The sequence below is a fragment of the Triticum urartu genome, chromosome 4A (assembly GCF_056163025.1).
Source record: "Triticum urartu cultivar PI428250 chromosome 4A, HENAU_Tu73, whole genome shotgun sequence".
Taxonomy (NCBI): Eukaryota; Viridiplantae; Streptophyta; class Magnoliopsida; order Poales; family Poaceae; genus Triticum; species Triticum urartu.
Genome location: NC_141876.1, coordinates 129954519 through 129973057, shown reverse-complemented (window position 1 = coordinate 129973057; position 18539 = coordinate 129954519). Strand labels below are relative to the sequence as shown.

General features: G+C 43.3%; 4 protein-coding genes across 9 annotated transcripts; 1 reads left to right on the top strand and 3 right to left on the bottom strand.

Annotated features, from left to right (window-relative positions):
* The first annotated feature begins 996 nt into the window (after positions 1-996).
* On the top strand, positions 997-13128 carry LOC125551094 (uncharacterized). 6 transcript variants are annotated; one of them, XM_087517982.1, is made up of 11 exons: positions 997-1147; positions 1597-2304; positions 2416-6822; positions 6901-6983; positions 7148-7597; positions 7702-8094; positions 8192-8224; positions 11518-11586; positions 11690-11969; positions 12055-12128; positions 12497-13128. In XM_087517982.1, the coding sequence occupies exons 5-9, from the start codon at positions 7148-7150 to the stop codon at positions 11780-11782; spliced, it is 1038 nt and encodes a 345-aa protein (XP_087374108.1). In that variant the 5' UTR covers positions 997-1147; positions 1597-2304; positions 2416-6822; positions 6901-6983; the 3' UTR covers positions 11783-11969; positions 12055-12128; positions 12497-13128. The 6 variants fall into 6 exon arrangements, with proteins under 6 accessions (XP_087374108.1, XP_048570205.1, XP_048570207.1 ...); XM_048714248.2 differs by having other exon boundaries at positions 1597-3710; positions 3816-6822; XM_048714250.2 differs by having other exon boundaries at positions 2162-6822.
* LOC147975105 (putative disease resistance RPP13-like protein 1) lies at positions 2231-3445 on the bottom strand. The gene is made up of 2 exons (XM_087520276.1): positions 2588-3445; positions 2231-2281 (listed from the first exon to the last, which is right to left on the bottom strand). The coding sequence occupies exons 1-2, from the start codon at positions 3443-3445 to the stop codon at positions 2231-2233; spliced, it is 909 nt and encodes a 302-aa protein (XP_087376402.1).
* Positions 3520-5220, bottom strand: LOC147975104 (putative disease resistance protein RGA3). Its single transcript, XM_087520275.1, has one exon. It carries the CDS (start codon positions 5218-5220, stop codon positions 3520-3522), a length of 1701 nt encoding a protein of 566 aa, XP_087376401.1.
* Positions 13129-15070: 1942 nt separating the features above from the next.
* LOC125551095 (uncharacterized) lies at positions 15071-17971 on the bottom strand. Its single transcript, XM_048714251.2, has 2 exons — positions 17301-17971; positions 15071-15439 (listed from the first exon to the last, which is right to left on the bottom strand). The coding sequence occupies exons 1-2, from the start codon at positions 17484-17486 to the stop codon at positions 15323-15325; spliced, it is 303 nt and encodes a 100-aa protein (XP_048570208.1). The 5' UTR covers positions 17487-17971; the 3' UTR covers positions 15071-15322.
* Between the last annotated feature and the right edge of the window lie 568 nt (positions 17972-18539).

The following is an 18539-nucleotide window of genomic DNA, read 5'->3' as shown; positions in this document are numbered from 1 at the left end:
GAATGCAAATCACAGTCGTACAAATATAAATGCATACCATACTTTGCGAAAAAAAAGTATAAATGCATATACAATGTGACACACATGGTAAGAGCCGGCTCAGCTCAGTAAGGCTTGGGAAAAGATGAGTCAAGCCTAACTCGACTCGCCAAATAAAAATGATGAAAATTTGGCTTGGGCTTGGCTCATCTTGCCATGACTCGCGGGCTGAGCCGAAAACAACATGTTTGGTTTAGGGGAATTAGAGACGGGAAATGAGAATTGAGGGGTGAGGAGATTAAGGCCCCGTTCAGATCTTTTCCTACTCCCAGCTTCTTTGGTCAGCACGTGGAGTCGTCCCAAACGCGGCAGCTCCTGGAAGCCAGCTTCGCGGAGCGAACTGCCCTCGTAGTGCAAAAACGAGAAGCGGGTCGAACCTAGCTTCAAAAATGGAAGGAGGCGGAGTTGGACGTAATTACCAGATATGCCACTGCCAAGTGAACTCTGGGGCAGCATACCGGTTCGATCGATATGTTTCTCTCATCGATACGTTCTCTCCCGTACGAGAAACCACATAACTGGGCTTTATGCTTGCTTTCTGGGCTGTCGGTCCATGTAGACGGGAGCTAGAGAGCAGTCGCGCGCTGCCGAAGTGCCGAACGCATCGCTGGCTCCGCCAAGAAGTTGGCTAGCGCTGCCTCCCCGAGAAGCTGGTCACTTCGGGAAGCCAGCAGACTTTCGAACAGGCCCTAAAAGTCCACTGTTTGATTAGAGAAAATGAAAGTTTAAGTGAGAAGAAGAATGAGAGTTGAGGAAGCCAATTCTCATCTATTTCTTTTTAGGGGTATCCTATTAATTCGGAAGCAGAGTTTTATCCCACGTTAATTTTCATCATATGCCAAATAAAAGAACGGAAGTAAAAATCTACTTTCTATGTCTAATCCCGTTATAAACATTTTTGTGCAAACTCTTATTTCTCTGTCCGGGTGTTTATCAAACAGGGCTTAGTAGTACTTCCGAAGGGTTCACCATAGCACCTACAGTGGGCGAGAGTGCCCATTATTGAAAAAAGAAAGAATTATTGTGGGCGAGAAGTGTGCACCTAATAAACCCACTGATGAATCAAGAAATCTCCGGGGCAAGGAGCATTCTCCATCCAATCCAACCCGTAAGCATTTCCTCCCCCGGCCACTGCTTTCCCGTCTCCTACTTCCTGACCCATTATCAGTTCACCATTGTATAGCCGCGCGCGCTAGTTCGTCACACTCATCTCGTGGGGGCTGTTCCAATTCTTACCCACCAATTTCACCTCGCACCAGTAGGGATCTGTCACAGGACCGCATAATTTACTCCACTCTATATGAGTGAGTGATCCCACGGCGCTGGAGTGCGTGCGGGGGTTGTAATCTGCTGGTATTTGTGTGTGCACACGACCTGTTCGATGATTTGCCCGTTTATGAGTGAGCGCCGCCAGTGCCACCTGCGCATGCCCAATTTCCGCGTTGCTGGAAAAGCCATGTCAGTGGCAGCTTTGCAAGATCTTTGTTTTGCACTCACGTTAAGTTGTTTCCTTCTGCCTTGTCTAACCAGCAAATATGGTAAAACTCGTTTATGCAGGTGGATATGTTATGAGTTGGGGGCGGCCGCCGTACATTTTACCGCGAGAACAAGGACGTCTTCACCCTGTCTACTATGGCACTTCTATAATTATGTTAAACCTTGTTTTAGTTCTCCTCCATACCATGAATTGAACTGCCGTCACCTTATTATAGAATCATTGAGCATGGTTTAGTTCACCAAATCGTTCATGTGGTATAATATTTTTGCTTATTATTTTTCATAATTTATTCAATGATCTTCCTCACTTGCCTGAGATGTAACTACTATGCATGTTGACCATAATCAATAAGCATGGTTTACTCGACAGGAACCATCAACAGGAGATTAATTGAAATCACTTGAAAATTAATTGCAGATTGTAGACGAAACTGAAGCTAGCAGGATAAAACGCGATTGTCTGTTAAATGAAACGTGGGATCATGGAACATAATGGTTATGATATAACATCCTGTAGTTCAATACATAAATTTATTAGAACTTGCTCGAAACTGTAGAGCAAACAAGTACTTGGTTCGAAAAGGCACAATAGAAAAATACACTGATAAATTGGTTCCTGGTGCAGGGATGTATTCCAATGATGCTCTTCCATTGTCGATGGCAAGGAAGGCAGTCCAACATCATGAGGCAACATTTAAAGCTTTTCATCTGTCTTGACATCTGCCCTTTTCTGGCGAACATTTCTCTGCAATCAGATTGTTGACAAATGTCAGGAACAAAACATGGAAATATATTTTTTACACACCATAAAGGAAAAATGAGACAAAACAAGTTTCTTCACCATGGATTTGTCAGCAACTTTCCGTTTCTGGGATGCAGGTTTTTGACAATAGACAGGCCTAGTCATAGAGGGACGGATATACTCTTTATCGATGTTGGGACAGTTCTTGATGGCCAAAGATTCCAATTTCTTTAATAAATATGGAAGGTCTTCGGGTTCCTTCAGGTTGTCACAATTGGTTATGGACAGCCTGCGAAGCTTGGGAAATACCTGGGTGTCTCTGCTTGGCAAGGACCATTCCTCTAAATTACAGAGGTCTTCAAGCAAGAGCTCATGCAGCTGTGGAAATCCAGATGGGATGTCTTGGCCATATATCTCTTTCTCGATTCGCCGCAGAGATCTCATCTGCCTTATATACAAGACCTTGAGGTATGGTAGAATGCCAAAAGGTGGAAGGTCCTCCCAGCCACTGCAATTCGAGAGCTCGATGCACTTCAGATTTAGCTCCTGGGCCTGGGCCCCCTTCAGCCAGTTTGGGGGTTTGATGCCTGTGTAGCCATTTATTATGAGCTTGCTAAGATTGCAATGTGGCTGAAGTCCTTCCAGCACTTCATAGTGTGCAGTCATCATGGACTTAGTTCTCTCCTTGCTCCCAATGTTCCAGCACAGATCTAATGTTCCGATATACTCCTTTTTGCATAGCTTTGCTTTCAAAGCCTCATTCTTGTTCTCTACTATCTCAAGACCTTTGATGCAAAGATTACCATGGACCTGGTCCATATTTTCCAGTTGACTAATGCCAAATTTATCATTATTGCCAACCTCAAAGGTATTGATTTCTTGCAGGGAAGTCAACTTCCCAATATCAGCAATTGTGCATACTGCTTCCGGTTCAGTTTCCAGGAACTGCAGGCTGATTAATTGGTTGAAATTCTCCGGTATTGACAACTTGTTGCCACAGAACCTTGCGATCAATGTCTGCAGCTGATATAACTTGCATATAGATTCTGGAAGAGACGCATTTCCATCATTGTCCTCAACATGGATCTCAAGGTAACGGAGGTGCTTCAGTTCGGGAAGATCTGCTAGGAGAGGTTCGGAGACCATCAGCACGCGCAGGCACTTCATCCTTGTAAGAAGTTTTTGAAGGGTCTTGGTCTGAATCAAGTCCAACTTCTTTGAGCCAGAGGATATCTGACCGACTACCACAAGACTGCGCAGATTAGTAATTTGACGCTGTCTTCTAGAGGCCCTTGCCAGATCATTGATATCAAGGTAAACATGGCCGGCCTCTCTGGGATATCTATTGGTCCATCATCAAATTCGCTTCTTTTTTCGATCCGGAAGTACTCACCAGAAGATAAGAATTCAGCAAGTTCATCCAATGGTTCAGGTATGATGTATGTTCCTGGTGCCTCATTATTTTCCTTGAAGAAGGATCTCTTCAGCAACTGAGTAAAAATACTTTTCCCTATATCTTTCATTCTTTGCACTCCAGCTCCAGGGCCATCAAGATATCCAAGAGCCATCCATACACGGATAACTTCTTCTTTTTGAAAGGCATACCCTTTTGGGAAGAGAGAACAAGAAACAAAACATTCCTTGAGGTCTCTTGGCAGCTGTTCATGACTTAATCTCAGTGTGGCCATGATGCCACACTTCTCTGCTCCCATTTGACACATTTTCCTTTTCGAAATACCCCTCCAGTGGGTCTCCTTGAAGTCTGACCGTAACGCCTGACAAAATGTCTCCGCTGCCTGTGGCAAGCCATTTAGCCTTTTGGCTATGTTTTTGCCTATGGATAAGAGTTCTGGATAATCTTCCGGGTCTTTGTTATGAAATGCAAGTTCTTTGAACAGTGGCCAATAATGTTTGAACTCTAAGCCGTGAACATGAATTAGCCCTTCTGTACTCATTCCTTCTCCTATGCTCGGGTCTCGAGTAGTGACTATGACTTTGCTTCCTTCACGTGCTTGGCTAAATGGCATATTGAACGCATCCAGTATGTTTCTTGACAAATCCCAATCCCATATGTCATCCAGGACTATGAGAAATCTCTTATCTTTCAAAACATCTGCCAGCATACTCTTGATAGTGCCCTTGTCGGGCGCAGGATGGCGATAAAGCAGTAATTTTTTAGAAGCAGCATTGGTTGCATCAATCAACACCCTTGTGATGCTGGCTCTATGTGATACACAGATCCAGGCCTTCACCCCAAAGCAGTCTGTTCTGTTATCATTGTAAGCTTCCCGGACGAGAGCTGTCTTCCCAACACCACCCATTCCGACAACAGAAATATGTGAGATTTTCTCCTTACATTGTTCAAGCTCAAGTAATAAGGTCATGAGATCATTTGCTTCTTTCTGCCGACCAACCAGCTTTGGTTGTGTGTCGGATGCAGTGGTCTCCCGCCAGTCAGGAGCTTGATCAGGCACCAATCCTTGTGTAGCATCTTGCCCACGCAAGAACCACAAGCTTCTCATCTCCGCAGAAACGTTGTCAAGCTTTTTAATGACTTTCGTCAAATTATCAGCGTCATTTTTGTCTTGGGAAATGGAATCAGAAGCATCTTTTCTAGGAGAAAATATATGCTTGTGTTCAGTCGTTACCTGGTGCTTCAACATTGCATACTTGATGGAATCAAGAACATCTTCTGCTGTGAAAACCGCATCTCTGAGTCTCTGGATCCACGATTGCAATTTGGAATCATCAACTTCCCTTTCCCTGGCCCGGCTGATTGCTTCTGAAATCTGCTCAAGGCGCCACTTGAGCTTTTCGGTGTTGGTCACGAAATTCTTCTGGTCCTTGTACCGGTCCTTTGCATACTGTATCACAGGGTCGGCGAGCTTGGAAAGGCAGACAGACACGAACCATCCAGCCACAGCGAGCTCGACCATCACCATGGCAGATCAAAATTTCTGGATCTCAGGGGGTCCAGGAAGAGGATGATTAAACCTTCCAGGACTCCACAGCTCAGTTGGCAGCTTATGTTGATTGATCAATGGTGTATGCTTAACTGGCTATGTGTTTATCTCAATTCTTTAATGCGGCTCGATGCCTCGACTGTCTGTTCCTATTCTATTATCATTATACTTTGAACATAAGATCTGATCCAGGGCCGGTGGGTCTGAGCTGATGATCAGCTGGTCAATCAAGTTAGTTAGGAGGGCAAAAGAATAACACAGGAATTCAGTGCCATCTTATCTGAACCTTCTTCCCCCATGTGTAGAAGATACAATGTCCGACGGACTCACATGCATCTGTGCTGCCGTTCATATTGGGTTAACCATGATCCTTGATGTGCCTGCTGCAGTGTGCTGGTAGTCAACTGGGTGGTTCAGATATCCTAAACTATAGGATACATTAATAAGCAGTGAGCCTTTCACATGCTGTTGGTTTGGCTTGAGTTTGAGGATGAACTGGTATTTCATATATGTATCTATAGATCTTTTCTTTTTTTGAGAATCTTCATATATAGATCTGGTGAAGTCAGTTGCTTGTAGCTGTCCTATGTGGGCTGAAAGGTTAATGGCCCTTCCAGTTAGTTCAACAGTCTCTGTTCAGAAGCAGCAACTATTGTCATGAGAAATTAAGCGAAGGATCAGCGCTTGTTTTGTGTCATCACAAAATCAATGTGGTTTGGTGGCGCATGAGGCATATATTTTTGTTGGGGACAAGTACAGATTATCGGTTCATGGAGCATTTTACACCGTTCTGAATGACGATGAGGTTGTTAGAGCGGCGACTTTAGAGTTCAGATCATCTTACCTCTAGTATTTTATTTTACAAAATTAATGTATGCTATGTTAGTGGCAGACTGAGTCTGAATCATTGGCTTGTACTAACAGTTACTCCCTCCGTCTCACAATATAACAATATAAGGTCGTTTTTCAAGCTATTTGATAGCTTGAAAAATGATCTTATATTGTGGGACGGAGGGAGAAATAGATTTGTGACAGACAATTATGCCAAAGAACATGGTGACAAGGTGCCATGCTGGATTATTATGTGATCTTTTTTAGGGGAAGAAAGGATTATTATGTGATTTTTTTTAGGGGAAGAAAGGATTATTATGTGATGATGTGGCAGCACCTTGGTTTTTCTTTTTCTTTCTTTTGAGCAAAATGTGACGGCACCTTGGTGTCTGACGCGACGGTACTTTTGGGCCAGGAATATTTATTTACGGTATAGTTATGCAACCCATTAGAGGCCCATCCTTAATAAAATGGGCCACGCCATTTAGGTCCCAAGTCGCCGGTTTCCTTCTTCTCAAAAATAGACTCCACCACCCAAATCAGTACCTGACCCTCCTCACCGATACTGCAGATTAATCTGGGTTTGCCGCCGGGCGCCACAACTTTGTGTTGGCGCTCCAAATTGGTTCCTTGGACTGAAACGAGATCGAGCCCCGCCGCACCTGCACCTGCACCGTCTACCACATTGACTGCGGCGTCGCCGATCGAGACGCGGCTGTTCGTCCTTGTCGTTCCAGACAGCACAGCGAGGTACAACCTGTCTGTCCATTATGCGATCCATCTGAACATGAATTGATTGTTCACTTGGGTTAATGTGGTGCTTGACAGGAGTTGGTCGTCTCTATAGGCCGGCTCTGGAGTTAGTTAAGCAGACTCTCGACGCCACAATTTCTACAACTTAACAAATTTTGGTAGAATCTAAATCTGAACTTTGTAGTAAATGTTCAATGTAGTCATTTGTGCTTTTTTCTAATCATGATTTCACTATTTATTCTCTAGAGTATAAACCCGAGCAATGATTTTTTGTGCTGTTTTGTGTTAATAATTTTTTTAATTTCCCTTCCGTTGATCATAGATGGAAAAGGAAATCCTGGATCCAAGTTTTCATACAGTCCAAACATTCATGTATGGTCATGCCGAGGTCCGGGATATCCCCTCGGAATATCGTTGGCAAGAAGACAAGGAGGAGATGAAGGCGGATGAATACCATGGATTAAGTTACAATAGAGTGTTGGCCAAATTCTTATCAGCCAAGGAACAAAATTACATGGCATCCACTTCGGCTACGATTGTTGGGGAGACAATGGATTTGGTGAAGCCACTGTGCACCAAGGATGATGTTTTTCGCGTTCGTTTGGAGATGCACCGTGCAAAGGAGTCTTACACTAAAGAAGAGACCCTCTTCAAGAGCGAGGCCAGGCAGGACGAGCTTCTTAATGACCCCAATCTCACCAAATCATACTGCTACAATGCCATGAGCAATGATGGCCTCTCTGCGACTTCCTATGCACACTTCTTCCACAAGGTACATATCTCCCACAGTACAAAATTTGCTGCATGTAATAGTTTTGTGAAGTGCACCGCAATTCAAGCCTTGGCCATGCATGTTTGTCTTTGCTTTATCGACAGGATCCCTCTCCACGCATCGACTACTTTAAACCTACCACCTTAGAAGGTGATATTGAGTACATAATTTTTTTGGACAAACTGGTGGAGTTAACAAGATATAGAGAAACCAGAGATATGGTGTTCGCTAGGGCTATTGCCCTTGCAAGGAGTGGTTTCAGAAAAATGCTCCTTTTCCAAATTAAGATAGCCGTCGATCAGTGTTTAGAACTGATGCTCCGTGGAGAGAAGATGTGGCAGAGAAAACAGCTGTATTATCACATAGTGCAGGAAACTGTTTTGAAAAACAAGAAGCGTGAAGATGTTATCCAGGAGGGACAAGTTCAGCTTTTCTATGATCTTATCGAGTTCGCCCGCCTAGATGTGGATGACTATAAAGATATGGTAGAAGAAACGGTAAAATATTCACTCGTATAATCAGCCCGCTTTGATTTTTATTTTTTTATTTTTTTGCACACAGCATTGCTTAACGCCTGAGTTAATTGTTTTTCAGCTTGACCATCTCGTTGAGGTATCTCATGACAAGGTAGCATCTAAATTTGTCATGTAATTATTGGTTTATCTTTTTTTCAATTAGTGAGGGGCTAATAACCATTTGTCAAGCAAGTTTTACTGAGATTAGAATTATGGATGCCACTGATTCGTTGTCTGTGCACTCCTGAAACGATTCCTTTGGTGCCATCCCTATTTTTTGAGAGTTGTCAAACCATTTGAGTTATTCACGAAATTTAGAGTATAACATTTTTTTTGACCCGGGCTAATCCTCTTTTCATTAAAATATAACGGAAATACAGCCAGTTCCGAGTTCAAACAAGGGAAAGGGAAAAAGCGAGATCAAGCACTTCAGGGAAACCCGCTGTGAGCGCTCGCAATCAAAACGCCCACTACGAGGCGAAAACCCTGAAGCACCATCAACACGCCGCTAACCAAACTAAAGTTCTGATCACATTACAATCCCGCACCAAAGCATCATAGCTATGCAGAATATAAGAAACAAAGCTCCACAAAAACGCTCTCCAAAGTCTTGGCGTCTCGACCCATGCATCTCCAAAAGGTTTTCCAAAAGTGACTCAGCATCCCAGCAGCTGATCACTCCACGGCATCGCCCGCATGTGCAGTCGCACAGATTCTCATCATCTCTTTAGCATTCTCCTTCAGAATCATCGCACCACGCTCCAGCTCCACTCGCCTTTCGCCCTTCAGGAGACCTGCCCAATAAGATAAGTGCATACAAGCGTTGAAGACAATCTCGAAAGGAGACGACATTTTCTTGAATTCAAAGGTAGCCTGGTTTCTACGATTCCAAATGGCCCAACATATAGCCGCCAGCCCCATAGTGAAGCACCATTCCCCTTGGGGAAGAAAAGCATAGCACCAAGAATAAAATTGACATAGATTATTGGGACATAAATCAGTCCCAAACATCGCCCCAACCGTGCGCCAGGCAACCCTTGCCACTGGGCAAAGAAAGAACAGATGTAAATAGGTTTCTCTGCAAACACAGAAAGAACACCTGGGATTGCCGGCCATCCCTAGTCAGAACGGCATCCTGGAAGAGTTGCCAAAAGAAAATCTGGATTTTGGTAGGTAATCTAGCCCTCCAAATCCATCTATAGTCACAACCAGTAAGATCTTTCTCCAGGTAAGAATACATGGATTTAGTGGTATATTTGCCGTTGGGCCCAGCACCCCACACAATCTTATCTGGACCAGCCGAGGCGTCAATTCCATCAATAATTTTCTTAACCTCACTAAACTGACAGCTCAGGTCTGCATTCAGTCTGCGTCTGAATATATCTCCACTAGCACGTTCGATAAATTGAGCAATAGTATCGTCCTGATAATTAGCGATACTGAACAGGGTCGGATAAGTGACACCCAAAGGCTGGTGAGTGCCAATGGGATCATGCCACAACCTGGCAACATTGCCATTATTGACAATCACCTTCCTTCCAGCCATATACATCTCTTTTACTTTAAGTAGTGCTTTCCATACAGGGGAATCATGAAATTTCGCTTTCACAGCAGCTAGTGAATTGTTCTTAAGGTATTTTGCCCTCACCACATCTTGCCACAGCCCCTCCCCTGTATCTAACTTCCACCACCATTTTGCTAATAGTGAGATATTCTGTTTGTGAAGATCTTTCACCCCCAGCCCACCCTTATTCTTAGATCGGCACACCCTGGTCCATTTAACCAGATAATAACGCTTTTTACCTCTCCCTCCACACCAGAAAAACTTACGACGATATTTATCGAGTCTCTCGATAAATGTCTTAGAAAGTAGGAACATTGACATATAATAATAAGCAATGCTCGAGAGGGATGAATTCAACAAAGTTAATCTCCCACCAGACGAGGCAGAATTACCAATCCATGAATCACAACATTTAAGATATCGAGCTGCTATATACTCCCAGTCAGAATTTCTCAAGGAAGAATAGCTAACCAGTACGCCCAGATATTTCATAGGAAAATGCCCTATTTGACACACACACACAGCACTTCACTTTTAAGAAAATTGATTTTCAAGCCAGACATAAGTTCAAACAAGTATAGCAGAAGTTTGAGATTAACAGCTTTATCTATATCATCCTCAATGCAAAGAACAGTATCATCTGTGTACTGCAAGACAGCAACTCCATTTGGAATGAGGTCTGCTGCCAGCCCTTTAAACAAATTATTTTTCTGGGCATTGAAAATCATTTTCGAAAGGCATTCAGCCGCTAGATTAAAGAGAAAGGGAGATATGGAATCTCCTTGCCTCACCCCCTTACTACTCTGGAAATAGGGGCCTACAGTGTTATTGATCTTGACACTAATAGTGCCATTTCATTTAGAGTATAACATGGATGCTGTAAATGAAATATATGTTCAGCGAAGTTAGTGATATGGCAAAACCTAGGCTTGCTCTGATTAAAAAGGGAAAAAGCATTCTGTTTGGAGGGAGAAGCTGCATAAGGATATTCTGTTTTCTGCTGAAATGAGTAGTTTGATACAATGTAGTCAAAGCTCCCATTGGTCAGATGCAAAGTGGTTATAAGTTAACCTGATCATTTGAAAACCCCTTGGTATCCTAGTACTCACCCCTTTGCGCTGGAGGTTGACTAGCTTTTGAGTGGCTCATAGCGATGTGTGAATTACCACACAGCAAAACTGTCAAAAAAAATCCCAATTCCTTCTGTGCAGGAATTCTTCCATGATCTTCATGCCTGTGACAAATTTACTGAGCTTTAGAATCTTTCACTCAAATTTCTGGCACTATGACACACAGAGAAATCGCTTGATTTGTTTGTCAAGCTTTTAGACCATATCATAGGAATTTCATTCAATTCGCACCAGCACCAGCATTCAATGGCTTTTTATTTCTAAATTCTCATTAAATATTTATTGTATGTTTATTTTTCTAAATACTTATATACCCCGCCATATCCCCGAATGGCAGTTTTTTGAAAATGCCGTATCCCGCGTCCCCGTCTTCTTAGCTCACAACTACTTCTGCATTTGTCAAAAAAGCCAAATTTAAAGTTAGGGCTATGTCTGTCCACTTTCAACCTTGTGAGGGGCCAAAAATGCATTTTTTGGTGAAACTTGAGCTTCCATTCTGAGAAATAACTCTATAATTTAGCGAAGCAAGCCTGCTAACATCAAATGTTGTATCACAAGTTAGCTTGAACGCACAATCTGAAATTCAATACATAACTGTGCAATCTATCTATTTTTAAAATTTTCTCCTTGTCTTTATATTGTACTAGTGCATTTGTGATTTGCAAATACACTAATTCCATCTTTTTTTCTGCATGATATCACATCACACAGTTGCCTTCGAAGGAAAGCGTTAAGAATGGTGCTTACAAAAAGATGATCTGTGAGGAGCTCAATAAGCTGGTAACCAAGTTTGATTTTGTGAAGTCTCACAGTTACCATTTTCAAGTGATTAGGGTCTCTTAGCATTAAAGTTTATCTTTCTTCTCTCCTTTTCCCCTCTCAGTTCCCAAGACGTACTCGGCTTTATATGCATTTTCTCAAGATGAAGATAGAGGCCGCCTTGTATCTGGCTCGGACGACGTCCCTTGAGTGCTAGTCCGGTGTGTGTGGTCTTCGCCGGTTTCCCTTAATTAACCGATGCATGTATGGTTTTTGGGTCCAGTTTCCCTTATTAACCGGACCAACTCTCTTCTTCTATATGCAAATGCGGGAGCTCCCCGCCCTCTGATGAGGTTTCGTCAAAAAAGATAGAGGCCGCCGAAAAACAAGGCGTGATAAGCAAGGCAAACTTCTGAGCTGTATAATCAATTATGTTTGTTTTGCTCCAGATTGTTTGCTAAAAAGACATTCTGTTTGTCCAATTTGCAGGGAACTTGTGAAGCTCTTGATAAAAGGAGATTCTGTATTGCACCATAAACTTCCACATTTCCACATTTGAGAGGGTATATTCTACACATCCTTTCTCTCGGAATATATCATCATTTCACTAAAACGTTGGGTTGCTTGTCTTGCTGCTGTTTGTTTCTAGTATTCACTATGTAGTACCGACATCTTTGTTGAACTACATAGTCGGGTTTTTGTCCAGTTGGAATTATCTACTTAATTCTAATCCAGACGTTCACTCTTTAAGTAATTGTGCACGAGACCATGTTTGTCACATTTTGCTTTCCTCCAATATTATGTTATATATATGCTGACTGCTTATGTGTTTACTATGTTATGTGTGTATTGGTTTTGTTATCGGAACGGTGCGATTAATCAGCAATTTATACCTTGTTTGTGTGTAATAGTTTGTTTTTCTTTGGCTTAGGAAGCAAGAAGTTATAGCTAATTGGATGCATTATCTACTATTGCACAGAAAAACGCATTGTGATGGTGCTTATACGATAAAGGATTACGTGAAAGGGGGATAAAGAGGTCGACAGGATGAATCCATGCTTTGCTGCGTGAGGAACAAGGGTTGGAACATTTGAATATATGGGTTTAAGCTAGTGTTTGAACTTTGTACTAAACCTGTACTAAAGGTCGACAGGCCATTTTAAGTACCGTAATTATTGGCCTACCATCGTTACAAATTGTGCTGGCCATTATATTACTCCTACTTGATGGAATAATCGATACTACCTCCGATCCAAATTAATTGAAGCTGCTTTAGTATAACTTTGTACTAAACCTGTACTAAAGCAACGCCAATTAATATGGATCAGAGGGAGTATATGTTGGCTTTCAGTTGACTATCCACCCGCAGCTTCCATCTCACAACATCATTTTTTAGTGATTTACAAATATTGATAGTCATTTGGCAAAACTGCCAACTTGGAGCATAGCTCGATTATTTCTCGAACAAATGGAAGTTTCAAGACCCCAATCTAGAAATAGTCTATGCACACGAGTAAGAGCAATTGGAACTTTGGAAGCACATTGACGACATAGTCCAAAGCATCGTGAAAACCCCTGTGATATCTTTCTGTGTAACTCAAAAGTTGAATAGGTGCTATTGAGTCATTCGTTGCAAGACTTGGAGCATGTAGCTCTATCATGTCCAGGTAAGCGTACTGCTTATGCATAAACTTGGAGAAGTGCACCGTTCTTTGCTTATCCACTCGATGCGCTTGAACCCTGCTTGAACTCTGCAGAAGATCACAACATAGCAACATGTGCTGCAAATCCCTTACATTGGCTGACGCTGTAAATAGCAACACCAATAGTGGAAAACTCTCGCAACAAAAAGAAGAAGCGGTAGTGGGAAACAAAATGCACTGAAAACAGAGTTTGGCCACATTATGTAGCACATAAGTTGGGGCATGCTATAATATAAATGCACTAAAAACAGCCTCTCTCTTCTTTCACCCAGCGGATTCAATATATTGTTCCTTATTCGCTCGTCTCTACATATTTCACAGGTATGGATTCCTTCTTTGCAAATTCAAGTACTCACTTTGATCCAATTAATTGGCGCAGCTCTAGTACAACTTTGTGCTAGAGCTGCGTCAATTAATTTGGATCGGAGGGAGTAGTATAATTTTACCCTTTTTGGAAGCACGCCCATCATCACACAACAACGAACATTTGCACAATAAACCACACACCAAATCTGCATACACTGTAAGAATTTTCAGAACATCTTCCTCCGGATAGATTGGAGCAAGATGCATTAGAGCATCAAATCGGTAAACCATTTCTTCAGGCACTAAAAGCATTTCCCTTATCGCTAGGAATCTGTTAAATACTCTTGCTGCCTGTCAGCTCTCCAGGATAAAAACGAAACTGCATAATCGTTTGTGCTCATTGCGAAATCTATAGGCCTACCCTCATTTTCCATCATCTCACCACAGTACTCGCTTGAAACAAGACTCCCAGCCGGTTCGCAAGTGAGACAAATCCATGGCACCAAAAACTAGATGTGATATTGATGATCATCGCTGCATCAACATGATTCAGATGGACCAAGTTGCCACCAATACCCCGTTGGCATAATCAGCCACATCAGCTGATAGCATCTGCTTTGTCAGTCTCAAGGATGCAGGAGCCTCTCGATCGTAATAGGTATCACTTTCTGTATCCATGTCGAAATCCACTTCAACCTTTGAGCCGCTTGGCTTCACGCAAACCTTCCTCAGAGGATACTGGTCGATCCAATTTGCATGACAAAAACACACAGCTCCTTCAATTAGACATGCCAAGGACATCGAATAAGAAGAGGAAGAAGAAGAATCCCGGACCTCCTGTATTCCTTCCATGTCCTTGGCATGTCTAACCCCAAAATCCCCACATATCCCAAAACACCGTTTGGTTCTAGTGTATTTGACATGTTTCATCCTCATATTTCCCCACAAATCTCCAAACTCTAGTGCATTTTTCTCAATACCCAATACATTACCCCTACTTAGTGGATTGCGGATAAATGGGAATTTGAAGGGATTAGGTGAAGGTTACGGTTTCACCCAATCCCTGTGAGGATTATCCCCACCAATCCCCTCAAAAACCCTAGTACCAAACAAGGCCTCAGCTATTGCAAGTAATACTACTGTATTCGACAACTTTATTAAGACAAGCAACATGTATGGTCTATGCATTTCAGAGACAGTCAGGCAGCGATGCAGACGTCGTTAGCCAGATGATACATTTATTCAGCAATGGTATGTAAGATATTACTATGGCAAGCATACACTTCAGAAAAGCAACTACTCTCGGCTCACAAGGTTTGCAACAGCTCTCGATTCACAAGGTGGCATCCCATGTACCACAGCAACCAACAAGACAACTCAAAAGAAAAGCTAATTTTGCATCACCAAAAGAAGTTACAGAATCATCTTCCATTACACCAAATTGCTAGATCCCATACACCACCAAAGGGCTATACTTGTATCGGCGCATCTCGACATCAACGAAGTGGAAACAATGATTAAATAATAAAAACATGCAAATTCAGTTCCAAATCCATACACCAGGCTCCCAGCATATACGACACAAGGTTCATACGTAAACAATTTGGCACATTTAGTCCAAACATATAACCCCCATGTTACAACTGCCGCCGCATTACACACAAGATGCAACCAAAACAGATACAGTGCAAAGTATCCCCATTCGGGCGCTCCAATTACACGAGTATCAAACGGGTGATGAAGGTTCGTCACCGGGCCTTCTCGGAGTCAGATTTTGCCGGTGATGCAACAAGGGTCCTCCAAAGGTACCGCCCGCTTGCCATGTCCACCATCGTCCAGAATCCTGTCTTCGCGGCAGATGCAACCTACATTTGGGTTCAAGTAGCCCTTCAGTCTTAGGTTCTCATTACGAAAGCAGTAAGCACATTTCTTGCAAATTTGTACACTGGAAAACTGTTGCCTAATCTTCTTCTTAAGTAATGAAACTTACCAACCCTCCATCAATGGTAACCCAATACACGTTAGCAAAGTTAATATGCATACATCAACTGTTTGAATACTTAACTTCACATAATATTTCTGCATATAGTTCAAGATAAACATATACTTCCTCTGTCCCAAAATTAGTGTCGTGGTTTTAGTTCAAATTCCTCCATCCCAAATTACTTGTCTTAGATTTGTCTAGATACGGATGTATCTAACACTAAAACGTGTCTAGATACATCCGTATCTAGACAAATCTAAGACAATTAATTTGGGACGGAGGGAGTACTATAGGTTTTGGATGCTACTCCCTCTGTATCAAAATTTAAAACTTTTTTTGGCCTAGATTTAATCAAAAAATGTCTTATATTTTGATATGGAGGGAATACATCCGAAGAGAGTAAACATTCACACACTAATTTTATACCACGTTATGAGAGCAACAGAGCATTTGGGTGTGGCTACAACCTTGTCCAGACGATGAAAAATTCAAATGAGGACTCTTCAGTGCAATGACAAATAGGTATCCACCACTATGAACAGGACTGTCAGAATTTGCACAAATTTGTAGGCTATAGCATATAGTTCCAGATAGGTGTATCTAGTACTCCCTCCGTCCATCCATTTCTATCCATTTCCGTGACAAGTAATTCGGGAAAGAGGGAGTATGAGTTTGGATGCTACATCACAGATATTTTAGACCGGTTGATGCAAGAGAAACAGAAGATCTTAGTGCGGCCTTAACCTTCAAATGCTGTGGTCTCGGACTGGTGAAAATTTCAAAGTTTCCAAAGCTTGGTTAATTACCAAAAGGGTATCCATCCACTTACTGTTTTCTCCGTTTAGCAGAATCAGCACACATTCATGGCCAGCAGGTATCAATCTATGAGGTCACAAGTCACCACTGTCAACAAGGCAGGTACTCCTGTAGGTAACCGACAGTGATGCTAACTTATCTATGGCGTCTCTGAAGGATGCGCTAAGCCACTAACAGTTAGTCCGGGGGCATCAAGAAGTCAGCAAGTCTCAACCAGGAACAATGTGTCGACACTAGATCATTATGAATCCCCGTTGCAGTGCATGCATTTGGGGATCAAAAACAGAATCATGTCATGGGTTAATTTGGATAGGAAAATCAGCAAATTCATTAGGCGGCATAATCTTGTTGCTTGTAGCTGTATGTTATAAAGGCCTAGATAATCTTGGTTAATTACCGAAAGGGTACCCATCCTCTTACTGCTTTCTCCATTTAGCAAAATTAGCACACATTCATGGCCAGCAGCTATCAATCTATGAAATCATCACACAAGTCACCACTGTCAACAAGGCAGGTACTCCTGTATGTAAACAATAGTGAGGCTAGCTTATCTATGGCGTCTCTGAACGATGTGCTAAGCCCCTGACAGTTAGTCTGGGAGCATCAAGACGTCAGCAATTCTCAACCAGGAATAATGTGTCGACACCAACTCAATATGAATCCCCATTGCGCGTCTACATGTTTCCCCTTTTTTACCTCGTGCCGTGCACGCATTTGGGAGTCAAAAACGGAAGCAGGTCCTCGTTAATTTGGGCACGAAAATCAGAACTTCATTAGCCGCACAATACACGGGAATAATCTCGCGGCTTGTAGTTGTACGCTACAAAGACCTAGATAATCATTCTAAATAACAACACGCACGGCCAAGAATTTGCAACAACGATTGCGCAAATGTGCGCTGATATTGGAAAAGGCAAGGGCAATACCTTGGAATGGAGCGGCGCGGGGTCCCTGGGAGACCCCGGCGACCCCTCGTCGTCCTCGTCGTTCGCCGCGACGGCGGCGGCGTCGTCGTCCTGGAACAGGTCCGGCTCGGCGTTGAGGCCCCGGAGGAGGAAGAAGCCGGCGATGGTGGCGGAGAGGAAGATGAGTATCACCCTCAGCGGGCACATCTTTGCCCCGAACAATCAACCGAGGATCGCACGGGAATCAAATCAAGCAAGGCTCCCCCTTTCGCCCCTCTCGTCGGCGTGGCGAGAATGGGAGGGGATTAGGGACGGCAGGAGGAGGAGGACGAGGAGAGAGTAGGTTGGTGGGCGGATGGATGGATGGATGGATGGATGTTGATTCTTCTTCCTTCCCAGACCTCTTCTTTGACTGGCACGCACCACCACCACCACCACCTAACGCCTGCGGCTTTTGGGCAATGGTGTTCTTTATTTATCCCTTTGATGAGATGGAGGAGCGGTAAACAACTCTGGCCTCGAGCGACGCGAGATTGGGTTTCTTTTATTGAGTTCGCGGGGAGAATCCCCTCTCTCCGCTCCTTGGATCCCGTAGGCGGCAGGAGGAAGACGAAGATGGAAGAAATTGTTTTTTTGTTTTTGTTTTGTGAGCATAAAAGAGGAGGAGAAATTCGCGGTGGGAGACGAGAGGAGGAGGATGAGGGCCCCTGTCCGCCCTGTTCAAAAGGAAACAACGCGGTTGGTTTGTGACGTAGAATTTTCCGGCCGGCGTGTCGGTATAGAAGCAGCGACAGTTGTTACCCGCAAATTTTCTTTCATATCCGTTCACGGGCAGGAGACTAGTTCACAGACATGAATGTGTAAAGCGGCCATTCAACGTTGTCCGTATACATTTCAAGATCAATGCGAACTAACGAAACGAAATTCGTTCGAACACGGCAAAATTTATTCAAGTTCGGATATAATTTACATAAAAGGTCGATTTTTTGACCGCTTAACAACACAAAAAACTACGAAAAAAATCTAAACCCTATACCGCACGACCACCTTGTATGTGCGGTCCCTGCCCTACTGCACCGTCATCGTTGGTGCCGTCTTTGTCATGGTCGACAGAATGGCGTCGGAGGGCCGCGACTGCCTACCGCTCGCGGAGGAGCCGTTCCGCCTCCTACTATGATGTGCGGAGTGCCACCGCGGTCACTGCAGACGTTCCCTTTGGAGCCCTGGTCGCGACCTTGCCGCGGCTGGCGTTGGCGGAGC

Bases quoted from the DNA above. Each gene is read 5' to 3' on its own strand.
- LOC125551095 (XM_048714251.2), bottom strand. From the start codon at position 17,486: ATGTGCCCGCTGAGGGTGATACTCATCTTCCTCTCCGCCACCATCGCC. The intron at 15,440-17,300 runs GTATTGCCCTTG...ACCCAAATGTAG, and splicing joins CCGCGCCGCTCCATTCCAAG to GTTGCATCTGCCGCGAAGAC.
- LOC125551094 (XM_048714250.2), top strand. From the start codon at position 7,148: ATGGAAAAGGAAATCCTGGATCCAAGTTTTCATACAGTCCAAACATTC. The intron at 7,598-7,701 runs GTACATATCTCC...CTTTATCGACAG, and splicing joins ATGCACACTTCTTCCACAAG to GATCCCTCTCCACGCATCGA. The intron at 8,095-8,191 runs GTAAAATATTCA...ATTGTTTTTCAG, and splicing joins AAGATATGGTAGAAGAAACG to CTTGACCATCTCGTTGAGGT.
- LOC147975105 (XM_087520276.1), bottom strand. From the start codon at position 3,445: ATGAAGTGCCTGCGCGTGCTGATGGTCTCCGAACCTCTCCTAGCAGAT. The intron at 2,282-2,587 runs GTATTTCCCAAG...ATCTGATTGCAG, and splicing joins TGCCAAGCAGAGACACCCAG to AGAAATGTTCGCCAGAAAAG.
- LOC147975104 (XM_087520275.1), bottom strand. From the start codon at position 5,220: ATGGTGATGGTCGAGCTCGCTGTGGCTGGATGGTTCGTGTCTGTCTGC.